This window comes from Lissotriton helveticus, chromosome 8 (assembly GCF_964261635.1).
Source record: "Lissotriton helveticus chromosome 8, aLisHel1.1, whole genome shotgun sequence".
Taxonomy (NCBI): Eukaryota; Metazoa; Chordata; class Amphibia; order Caudata; family Salamandridae; genus Lissotriton; species Lissotriton helveticus.
This window is the reverse complement of record NC_136069.1, coordinates 158,998,141-159,009,361: the sequence shown is the minus strand read 5'-3', so window position 1 is coordinate 159,009,361 and position 11,221 is coordinate 158,998,141. Positions and strand designations below refer to the sequence as shown.

General features: G+C 39.3%; 1 protein-coding gene across 1 annotated transcript in view; it reads right to left on the bottom strand.

Annotated features, from left to right (window-relative positions):
- Positions 1–3,665: 3,665 nt before the first annotated feature.
- Positions 3,666–11,221, bottom strand: part of ZBTB21 (zinc finger and BTB domain containing 21) — a 91,129-nt gene continuing 83,573 nt past the window's right edge. The window contains exon 2 of the mRNA XM_078656803.1: positions 3,666–9,742. Coding sequence (XP_078512929.1) covers positions 6,490–9,729 — 3,240 coding nt within the window. The 5' untranslated portion in view covers positions 9,730–9,742 and the 3' untranslated portion in view covers positions 3,666–6,489. The remainder of the gene's footprint in view (positions 9,743–11,221) is intronic.

The window sequence follows — 11,221 nt, the reverse complement described above, 5'->3', positions numbered from 1 at the left end:
ACAGCAGCCAGCGGTTTCACATACAGGTTGAACAAAGTGGGGCTCAACGCAGAGCCCTGAGGGACACCCAGTCCCAAAGGATGAAAAGAGGACTGACCAGGTGGAATGGCCACTTTGAAAAACCGGTCCGACAGGAAAGAGCGGAACCATTGGAAAGCCTTCCCCTCAATACCCACTTCCTCTAAACGCCGCAACAGAATGACATGAGACACCGTGTCAAACGCGGCGCTCAGATCTAACAAGAGGAGCGCCGCTGTCTGCCCCGCATCCAGCACTGAACGCAAATGCTCGGTCATAAAGAGCAAAGCAGTTTCAGTGCTGTGTTGTGCGCGGAAACCATTTTGACTCTCGTCAAGAATATTGTTACGAGAGAGATGGGCAGACAAAATGGAGTTCACGTGTGCCTCAGTAACCTTAGCGGTCCACGGCAGGAGAGAGATGGGCCGATAGTTCTCAGGAAGCAGGGGATCAAGAGTGGGCTTCTTCAAGATGGGACTGACCACTGCCTGCTTCCAGGGGGAAGGGACCACGCCCTCGCTCAGCGAAAGATTGATCAGGTCCAACATGGGCTCGCGGCAGAGGGGCGGGAGAAGAGCAATAAGCTCCGGCTTCAGCGGATCTAGGGGAGAGCCAGATTTAATTTTAAGGCTCAGAGTATCAAAGACCTCGACCGACATGGCAGGCAAGGAGGATAGAGGTTCGGAAACCGAGACCTTCGCATCGCTAGGTTCATCCCTGAGTGCAGATGGTATAAATCCTCGATAGATATCCTGCACCTTCTCCACGAAAAAGGATGCCAAGCTTTCGCAGTGAGAGTCCGTGCAGATTTCCGGCGAGGTTGCCCGTTTCCCCATCAAATCTTTAAGCACCTTAAAGATTAATTTAGATGGGTTGGGGCTGTTGGAAAACTCAGAGGCGTAATATGAGGCCCGGGTTTGGCAAATAGCTCTGTGATAGATTTTAAGCTGGGCAAAGTAAGCCAATTTTAACGCGGGATCAAAGGATTTCCGCCAGGCCCTCTCAGCTTGCCGGCATGTTCTCTTAAGCTCGGCAAGGGCATCATTATACCAAGGACTTCGCGTTTTGGCGTGGCATTTCGACCAACGCAGAGGTATTAGAGAATCCAGGGCAGTAAGAACCCAGTGACAGAACTGCTCATATCCCTGTCCCACGTTCAGCAGAGTACCCAAGGGCTGTGCCTCCAGTATCTTAACAAACTCCTCTAGTTTGAGTTTACGCCAATTCCTTCTAAGGAGCAGTCTATCCGCAGATTTGAATTGCGAGTCATCTAAGGGACATGACACTTTAACCAACAGATGGTCAGTCCATCCAACCACCATCGGGTCAGATGTCTTGGCCCTAACCAAGGTGGTAAAGAAAGGATCAAGTATGTGACCTCCTGAGTGGGTAGGGGAGGTAACTAGTTGGTTCAGTTGCATGGCTTCAAGGTCCGCCAAGAAAGAGCTGATAGGTAAAGATGACGTCTGATCAAAATGTATATTAAGATCACCTACGATGTTAAAATTAGCGCATCTAGAAGCAAGCAAACTGACCATGTCAGCAAGGGCGGCCTTGAAGACAGTGTCATTCCCTGGTGGACGATAGATAAGCACACCACTGAGGGTGAATTGATGACTGACAGTAACCTTAAAAGAGGCGCTCTCGCATATCGGTAGATCTAAAGCTTTCCAATCCACCGGAAAACAGGATTTGGCTGCCAAGGCTATGCCGCCTCCCCTAGACGTGCGGTTCAGAGTGAACACCGTATAGGTGGCGGGAAACGCCAGATTTATTATGGCAGTGTCGGCGTCCTGCAACCAAGTTTCGGTAAGAAAAATGATGTCAGGAGAGTCCTTGTCTATCATGTCCCGAAAGGACTGATGATTCTTGACCAAAGATCTTACATTCAAGCTCCATATACTGAGTGCATGCTCAGTACAGTCTATCTGTGTACTTTGGGCAGTCCTTTCAGTAGAGCACACCCCAATAGGGGAGGCCAAGGAAAGACTGCCACACACACAGTCAAAAGGTCCCGACAAAGGAGGTAACGGATCATGACTACACGCCACAATGCCGTCTCTGATGGAAAAGAGGTCGGCGCGAGTGTACCTAAGCGCCGCTATATTACACATGGTTGTAAAATGGCAAATAGCCGGAGTATATACAATGTCCTACACTAAAAAAAGGTAAGGAAAGATGTTTGTTCAGCAGACTCAATATTATAAACGTCATTTCTCTTATCACTTGGCTCCATGTGATTGTGCGGTCCAAAAGGCAAGCAGACACTATCAACAACTGTTGAAAATTGGACTTTTGTGACTATGAAGATTCCAGTGTCCTCTAGAGTAGGGATGGTGAACTTTTGGATGGTAGCATTGTTAGACTGAATATTGCCAAATTACTCCAGCATTAGAGCGGTGGTGTCCAGTAGAAGGGAATCTTATGATTTCAAGAGCAGCTGGATTTATATTCTTCTTTTAGCTCTCTTCCTGTTTTGCTTGCTCTGTCCTAAATCACTCTATAAAGTGATAAAATGCATGATTAAGTTTAAGACTGATGGCCATTGCTTTTGCAAACTAATGGCTGTATCCTCACAACAGGTAAAATTATTAGACCTACTTAAGTCTCAGGAAAACATGTTATAATGCTTGAAAGCATGATATACTGCTTTAATTTAAGGAAAAGGACTCTTCGATTTGCTGCAATGAGTTTGAAAATAATGGAATGTTATTTCCTGACAATTATAGCAGTAGCAGAGTTGTTCTGAACTATGAAGACCATGAACTAAAGAAAATTACTATCTACAAACTGTGCTCTTTGTGGAGATATATTAGGATTAAGAAAACGAGGAAGCATCAAACAAATTCATAGCTGGAAATGGTAACTTAACTGCACCAATGATTACACTCTGGTGAGTACAAGCAAAACATGGAGAGGATTTGGGGTGTATCTATGGTATGAACAGGTGGCAGGAATATGCATGTAGTCCATAAGTCATGTATTTTCATTGTTGCATTTAAACTGTCCTATTCTAATTCATTTACACATGTGCGAAAGTGAAGTGTAAAGTAGTAAGACATACAAGTTCATTGAAGACCCTCAATTACCCCATTAAACTTAAAAACTATCAATACCAATTTTGAAATTTGATACACCGTGTTCTCATTCGTGCTAGATTTCACAGAAAAGAGTTAAGTCTGGTCATGTTGAAATCGGGGAGACTTAATTTGTGACTTAGGTGTTTTTAGCTATGAAAAACCTACTGGACACAATTATGTGACATGCAAATTATCGCCTAAAGCATGGGTTGCCATTGCTGTAAATATCTTTGTAGCCAACATATAAATACTTTTCAACTTTTCCTTAAAATCATAAAACAAACCATTTCTGAACAATAAGGACTCTTCTTAGTCCTAACTGTTCCTAAAGACCTACAAATATACAGCGTTTTAATTGCAGACAATATTATAGAAGTACAATATTCGTTGCATACAATGTAACAGCCTAGAACTTTATTAAGGATATTCTGTGCAGCAAAGTAAGTTCCCAATATTTGGTATAATTTACATGAAAGGAAGGAAAACACAAAAATCGACAAAACAATTTGGCAAACTGTAGCTTCAATTTATAAAAAGATGTGCAGGAAAAAACACTTAAAAAGGCAGTTTTTAATATTCATTTATTCACAATGCATTTTGTTTTGGAAAGAAACTAATTCTCACCAAATAACCAAATCTGAATAAAGCAGGTGAAAATGAAGCACTGGCTGGATTTACCAAAAATAAAATGTGATGTCATTAATACATTTTAAGGAAGAGTAGACAGTCCTTATTTTGTATGATAGTTGTTTTTTAAGCACCCAGTTCAGTGTGTGTAATTGCATTTAAGCCTGTTTTTACACCCAACCAATTCTTAAAACTATTTTTTTTTGGTATACGTACAAGCAAAACTATATATATCATTTGTTAAAGTTTTTCATACTGTAAATGAGACGCTCATTTAATTTTTTACCTGAAACTGGTTATTGTGTTTTCATTAAACAAAATAGAAACATTTCCTCTAAAATATAAGACTACTTTCCCTCTTTTGTTGGTGCCCTATACTCTCCAATTATATCACTTTATTCATTATAAAATGGGGTAACGTCACCTTGTGTTTGAATTAGTAGCACTGACGAGTAGAAGATGAAACGCAACTAAATCAATAAAGAAAACATATTTTATTTCAATAACAACACTGTAGAAAAACAAACAAATCCAAATAACCACAACATGGGGCAAAATGGGTTTATAATACGTACCTGGACAAAAATATCTCAGCAGTTTATTTTATAATCCAATTAAAATGTGTAGGTTCAGTAGTGCCATTATATTTAGTGTACTAGCTCACGTATAGCTCTTAGAAATGCAAAAGAAAGCACAAGAAAGGAATCACTGACAGCATATAAATGCAAAGGTAGTGAACTAAAAACTCAGGGCTTCCAATCTTCTAATCGTAAATGCTGTATATAGTCAACGTCTAATACTTTGTAAAATGATCCTGAACACATACCAATATTAATTACTCTTGTCCAAAACAAGATCTTTACTGTATGTGTTGGCTTCCCAAATTCTAACAACTATTGTAGAAGTTTATATTCATCTTCAAAGGAAGCACTTATTATAAACCACAAAATCAGTTTAATAGCACATGGCTTAACCCATAAAAAACAGAACGCCTACACATTTGTTTTAGGTTATCCTTTCAAACTCAAAATAAACTTGAAAATCTGCCGGCATTCGTTAAAACCATAACACAAATAGAAAAAAGTAAATGTTTGTAAGTGCACAAAGTCTTTTTCCAGGTCATAAAATAATCATTGAAAATAGAATGTAAAATAAGTACGTTACACAAAGGCAAATGCATTTCTCCTCAAGAAGTTGGTAATTCCTGAAAATACAGGCAAGAATATGATGTTTCTGCACCATTTGTTAATATAGAAAAAAGGGTTTAATATATATATTTCCATTTAGCACTAGCTGCAAAATGATTGAGTGTAATTATAAATAATGCCTTCTTTTTGCAGCTTCTGAATGACAAAAATTGAAAGATTTAATTTTTACCAGTTGACCTGACATGGCTGTACCAATTCCTGCGTATCTATATATTCATGTCACTACTTTAATGTGTTGAAAAGAAATTCAGTTCAAAACCCATTTACCTTAAAAAGTAGATTGTTCTTTTGGACCCAAATTTTACAGTTTACCACGTACTCTAAAACAACAATACAATCTGATTTGGAAAGTAGAAGCATACACCATTTTAAGAATCAAAAAATAAAAATAATTTGAATGTGGCCAGAATCTGCAGAAAATGTGCATGTATTTAACTGCAAAAATGAAAACAAAAATTAGGTTAGGTGCTCCCCACCAACTCATTTCTGAGGTCCGTACACTAATTTCAAAATGTTCAAAGTAAAGTTGAATTTTGTTCATGAAATATACCTCTACCAACAATAATTGCACCCAAACTTGGATCAAATGAGTTACTAGTGCAATTAAGTTTAAAATGGAAACCCTGTGCTACCAACTTCTTCTTAATTCCTATGGTCTTGTTTTTTACATACACATTTTCATATATTCACTTAAATACAGCTACTTACAGATCAATAGGAAGCCAAAAGATACAAGAAAAAAGTGCACCATTGAACACACGTTCTGCGCAATGAAGTTTTTAACAGTGTTGTAGTTTACATTATCCCATAATTCAACCCTGCTATTTACAAATGCAGTAAATTAGACTTCAGAGATATTAACCAAGGAGTCAGCATAATCACCAGATGCATACAATCCCTCAGTGCTGTACTCTGTATAAAAAACAACAAATATTGCTGCTCTCGTTTTCATTTCCAGTTCGGTCCGGAAAAAGGATAAAATAACTTCTTTCTTCTTAACAGTTCATCAACATGTGTCAGGTTAATACTTAGTTGAGGTTCGTGTTCATTCATTATTGCTAAAGAATACTAAAATCTAAATAAATACAACAATATACATCCCCTACTTCTTTAACTGATCAGTTGACTTAAATGGAACATTTAAGATAGAGCTCATGGTATTCCAAACAAGAAGTTTATTAAGTTATTTCACTAATTTAAAGGCATCAATTCATACTTTTACCGACACCATGGGATGAACATACATGCATTTCTCTAAGATGCGCTCTACTTCAAACATCAATGAAACTACTATTACGTCCTAGAACATGCAACTCCAAATTGTTTAAAGTTGTTACAGTTCCATCTGATGACACGATAGTTCATTTATATTAATCTTCAAATCTAAACATCACTGTTCCTATCAAAAACGCTTGCGAGGTGTGTTGTCTTTGTATCCAAGGCTTCTTATGAAAGTGTTCAACATGATATTTATATAAATGTACATTTCTTGTCAATTGTTTACATTTTTGTTACCATTTAAACCATGTGCTGAAAGTCACTAAGACTCAAAGTTTCTAATTATGAGTTTGTTCATGACTCCACAAACTAAAAGCAGTTTTGAATGTCCTATGGCAAAGTTTGCACATATATTGTCGTTTAAAGGTAATTGCTGAAAGTGGAGGTGCATGATAAAAGAGTGTGTCTGATTCTTGTGGCACAAATAACTTCTCAGAAGTATTTGGACTTTCAGGGAAAGATGTAGGACTCTCAGGCTTGACAGTCTGAATTTTGGGCATCAATGGTGGGGGTGGTGGAGGAGGTGGTGGTGGAAGAGGAGGGGGTGATGGAGACTTTGCTGGAAGACATGGCTCAGGCTCATTACATGGTGCTTCTTCCTCAGCATGAGGCATGTGTGACTGAAAGTGGCTCCAAAGGCGAAAGTTTGTGCGGAAAGCTTTGTTGCAAACATGACAAATGAAAGGTTTTACAGAACACAAAAGCTCCTGGTGACGTTCTAACTGCTTGTGCACTGTAAACATTTTCCCACATTTTTCACATGACCATATACCACTTTCTTTGTCAGAGATTTCCTCCTTAGGCTCCAAACTGCTTTCACACATTTCATCTTCTAAATCATCTGGAATATCATCAGGAGGTTCTTCTTTAATTTTGATGTTAAAGTGTTTAGAAATACTTAAATCTTCAGGAAGGTATGACGAATCCTCAGAGTCAAAATTTAATTGCTCTGAAGAGTCACTGAAAGTACTATCATCTTTTATAGAAGCATAGTTATTCATTTTGATAGACTCAGGTAGGGACTGCGCTCTGGGAATATATGATGTCACAGAGCTACTTATTTCACCATTATGATCAAGACCTGGTAAAGAAAAATTTTCAGTTGGTGCCATTGTGTTCTGATTATGAACTTCAACCTGGTGGCGCCAAATACTGAAGGAGGATTTAAAAGTACGCATGCACTCAAGGCATGTTAGCTTCTTGTACTCACAGCGGTTTTCATGGTCATGCTTCATATCTGGGGAAGAGAATCTAAGACTGCAGTATGGACAAACAGTGATATTTCTACAAAGTCGTTCATGATTACCCAGTTCTATTAGTGAGTAGAGCTTAGCGTTGCAATGGCGACACTGGTATGTTTCCTTGTTTTGAAAAGGGGTCTCGTTATGAGCAAGGTCTTTCGGTTTAATAGGTTTGTTCCCATTTGGTTTTTCCCCTGGGTGCATCTTGATATGTTGTTTAAACTGTGAAAGAAATCTATATGCTTTGCCACAGTAGGAACAAATGTAAGATCCCTTGTTTCTTGATCTAAAGTTCCTTTTCATGACTTGTACTTGGGAATTTGATGGTCCTGGGAAGCCTTGCTTGCCACGCCGTAATTTACCAATCAGTGCTTTCTTAATTTCTCTCTCTCTTGCTTTTTTTATTTCACGCTCTCTCACAATGTCAATCAATTTTCTTTGGAACTTTTCATCCAAGACAGCATGAGAGCTTGTTGCAGGTGATGGGTTCTTTACAATGCCATGCTGTGTCTGGCAATGAGTCCATACTTTGAAGTTTGTGTGAAATCTCTTATGGCAAATATCACATGCATATGGTTTTTCTGGGTTATGATACATATTCATATGCCGATGAAGACCTGCAGTAGATCTAAAGATTTTAAGGCAATGTTTGCATTTAAATTTTTTATTTGGTCTCATATCTTCCAGCTCAATAAAATCCTCTTTATCATCATCGGACTCTGCAAAATCAACATTTGGATGGGAAGGGCTTGAACCTTCTGCAATATGTCCTTGTGACATCATAAGGCTGCTTTCTTTGATCTTGAACCTTTTAGATACTTGTCTTCTGATGTCTGCTTGAAACCTTCGCTTCAATGAAAATTTACCAAGGTTCCTATGGCTGTCTTCTGTTTTCAAAAGAAAATCCCTAGTAGTAGATGTTGAAGAATCACCCACAGTGACTCTTAATATTTCTGAAGGATCAGAAGGCTCTGAGAGTGGGCTGTTTGGCTCAGTTTTTATTTGTACTTCCGTAACAGGTGAGGCATCTTCCTCATTGGTTGAGTGAGAAGCACTGAAGGACCTGAGACGATGGGGCTGCCTTACTTGTGCTTTATCCATAATACTCAATTTCTCTATGTTGTCACTGGTAGACAGCTTTCTTTCATCACGGAAGGACTCTGCTGAACGATTATCAGGCAGTGAATCACTCAAAGGCTGAAAATCAATAGAAGATAAATAAGTTGGAACTTGACTATCCATAGACAATGATCTTCGCAGGAGGCTCTTAACAAGTGGACCACTTCTGTCAACATTTTGGTTATCTGACACAGACCCACCTGCTGGAACAGCAAGTCCCAATTTTGAGAAATACAGGAGGTTCCTATCATCTTTTTGATCCAAATGGGTTTCTTTTCCTGTGTGACGGAATAAATATGGGGATTCCATAGAACCACGGAGAGATGCAGTAGAAGCGGAGTCCTGCCTTTTTGAAGGATTGTCCATTGTTTTTCCCTTTAAATACGGACTACCTTTTTCATCCGGTGTTTCTTTATCTTTCTGAGACCTGGGTTCCATAGTGTCATCCCCTCTCACCCAGCAGCTCTTGTTATGGTTGTCTATTGATCTAAGGGGGTCAAGAAGTTTAGTGTAGCCAGCAGAACTATTCTCTTGTAGCTCTCTTCGTTCAACAGATGGTGAACTGAGCAGAGGTTCCATTGTTCTGGTTGCATGCGGTCTATTGGTATTTGATTTGACTGTAAAAGTGGGTGATAGTTTAGAAGAACAACCAATGTCATTTTGAGTATTATTTAAATGTTTCTCCAGTATTTCATTCCGGCTTTGGCGGACAATTACACTTCTTTGCTGAGAACTGCTTTCATCATCATCTTGAAAAAATTTCTTCCTATTTGAACACAGAAATGGGGCTTGTGGTGTCTTTGATAGTATGTTAGTGAGAAAGGAAATACCTAGGCTGTAGCCTAGTTCTTGCACAGCTGCAAGGCTACTTTTCTCCACAAACAAAGATGAAGAATAAATGTAGTTCAAAACGTTATCGAATGCATCTGGTTCACAGAAGTCGAGCTGAAAAACAGTCTGAACCTCATTGTCCTTATTTGTGAATAAAGCATGAAAGTATTCACTACTGGCTGCCAATACATTTTTATGGGCTCGAAATTTCTGGTCTCCAACAATAAGATGTACATCGCAGAGCTGTCCTTTCAGTCGTTCCTCATTCAAAGCACTTAGCAGAGAAATTGCATGTGCTGGATTTATGTAATGCACCAGACTCTCCATGATTTGCAAAAGTCTGCAAGGAAAAACAAAATTTTCTTAAGTTTACTTTTCTTATGAAAAACTATTAATATTTCTTAAATTACTGTCATACAGAATATAAAGTAGATCTTTGAGTATTAGTAATTAAAAAAACAGTACACTGAAATCCTTCAAACATTTAAAATGGCTTCTTTAAAAATATATATTTGTGTTTTAAGCCAGTGGTTATTAACCATTTGACTTTTGTGGGCCCCCGTTTAATCATTACTGGAAACCAGGGACCCCCACTGAATCATTATTAGAATCCAGGGACCCCCACTGAGTCATTACTGCTAATATTATTTAATTTTATAAGCTGGCGAGGACCCCCTGATTAGCCGTAGCAGACCCCCAAGGGTCCCTGGACCAAAGGTTAAGAACCGCTGCTTTACGATACTACAGTGGCCAATTGCTAACCTACATTTCAGACAAACAAAACATGAAAGTGATTAAATGTATTTATTTTTCAACATTTCGTGGTACTTGTTCCCGCTGGCATGTCACAGTGTAAGTGCTGTACCGATTACCGAACTAAAACATTTTAATTTGAATAGACACCAAATACAAGTTATAATGAAACAAGGCCATTAGGGTGTGTTTATCTAATTATGTACCACCTATGAGTTTTTATGCAGTAACATGATTTTTGATCCAATGAAAAACCTTTACAGTCACATTCCTTCTAATACTAGCACCTACAATGTGTATAGTTTATATCTTACGACTGTAGGATAGCCCAGGGTGCATCAATAATCATAAAGAAAAAATATTTACTTGTAATGGTGATTGTCCAAGCAGAGCGTTGTCCGAGGAACCATAGACTTATGTTATGTTATGTGAATTTGTAGAGTGCAGCTTATCACCTGTGAAGGTATCCAGGCACTGAGTAGGGCAGGCCTGAGGGGGGAGGAGGAGATGTGCCCATTTCATCAGGAAGAGCCATGTCTTGAGGTTCCTTCGGAAGTCCATGAGGGATGGGGAGGTTCTCACGTGTTTCGGGAGGCCGGTTCAGGTCTTGGCGGCATGGGATTAGAAGAAGCATCCTCTGCTGCTTGTCTTCTTGCTGCGAGGGAGGTGTGCTCTTGCCTCGGATGCAGGTCAAGGTATCTGGCAAGTTGGTAGAAGCGTAGGTGAGTAGCTTGAACTTCCATCTTTCCTTGATTGGAAGCCAGTGAAGACTGTTTAGGTGTGGAGAGATGTGGTGTTTTCATGCTAGGTGTTTCATGTCAGAAAGCCTGACATGAAAAGCCTGTGGGAAACCGACATCGTAATCCAGACAGCAGAAACGCAGTACTCAAGGGATTACATGCCGGTCTCGACTGGCTAAAGGGCTCATTGAGCCAGTCGGAAGAAAGCAGGAATAACCGGCTGTTTCAAATCAGACAGCCTTCCTTGTAATAAGGCTCTCGGATTTGAAACCTTGGATGTCGGTTGGAAAGCCTCTGACCTACGGTTGGAAGCTTTCCGACTGACA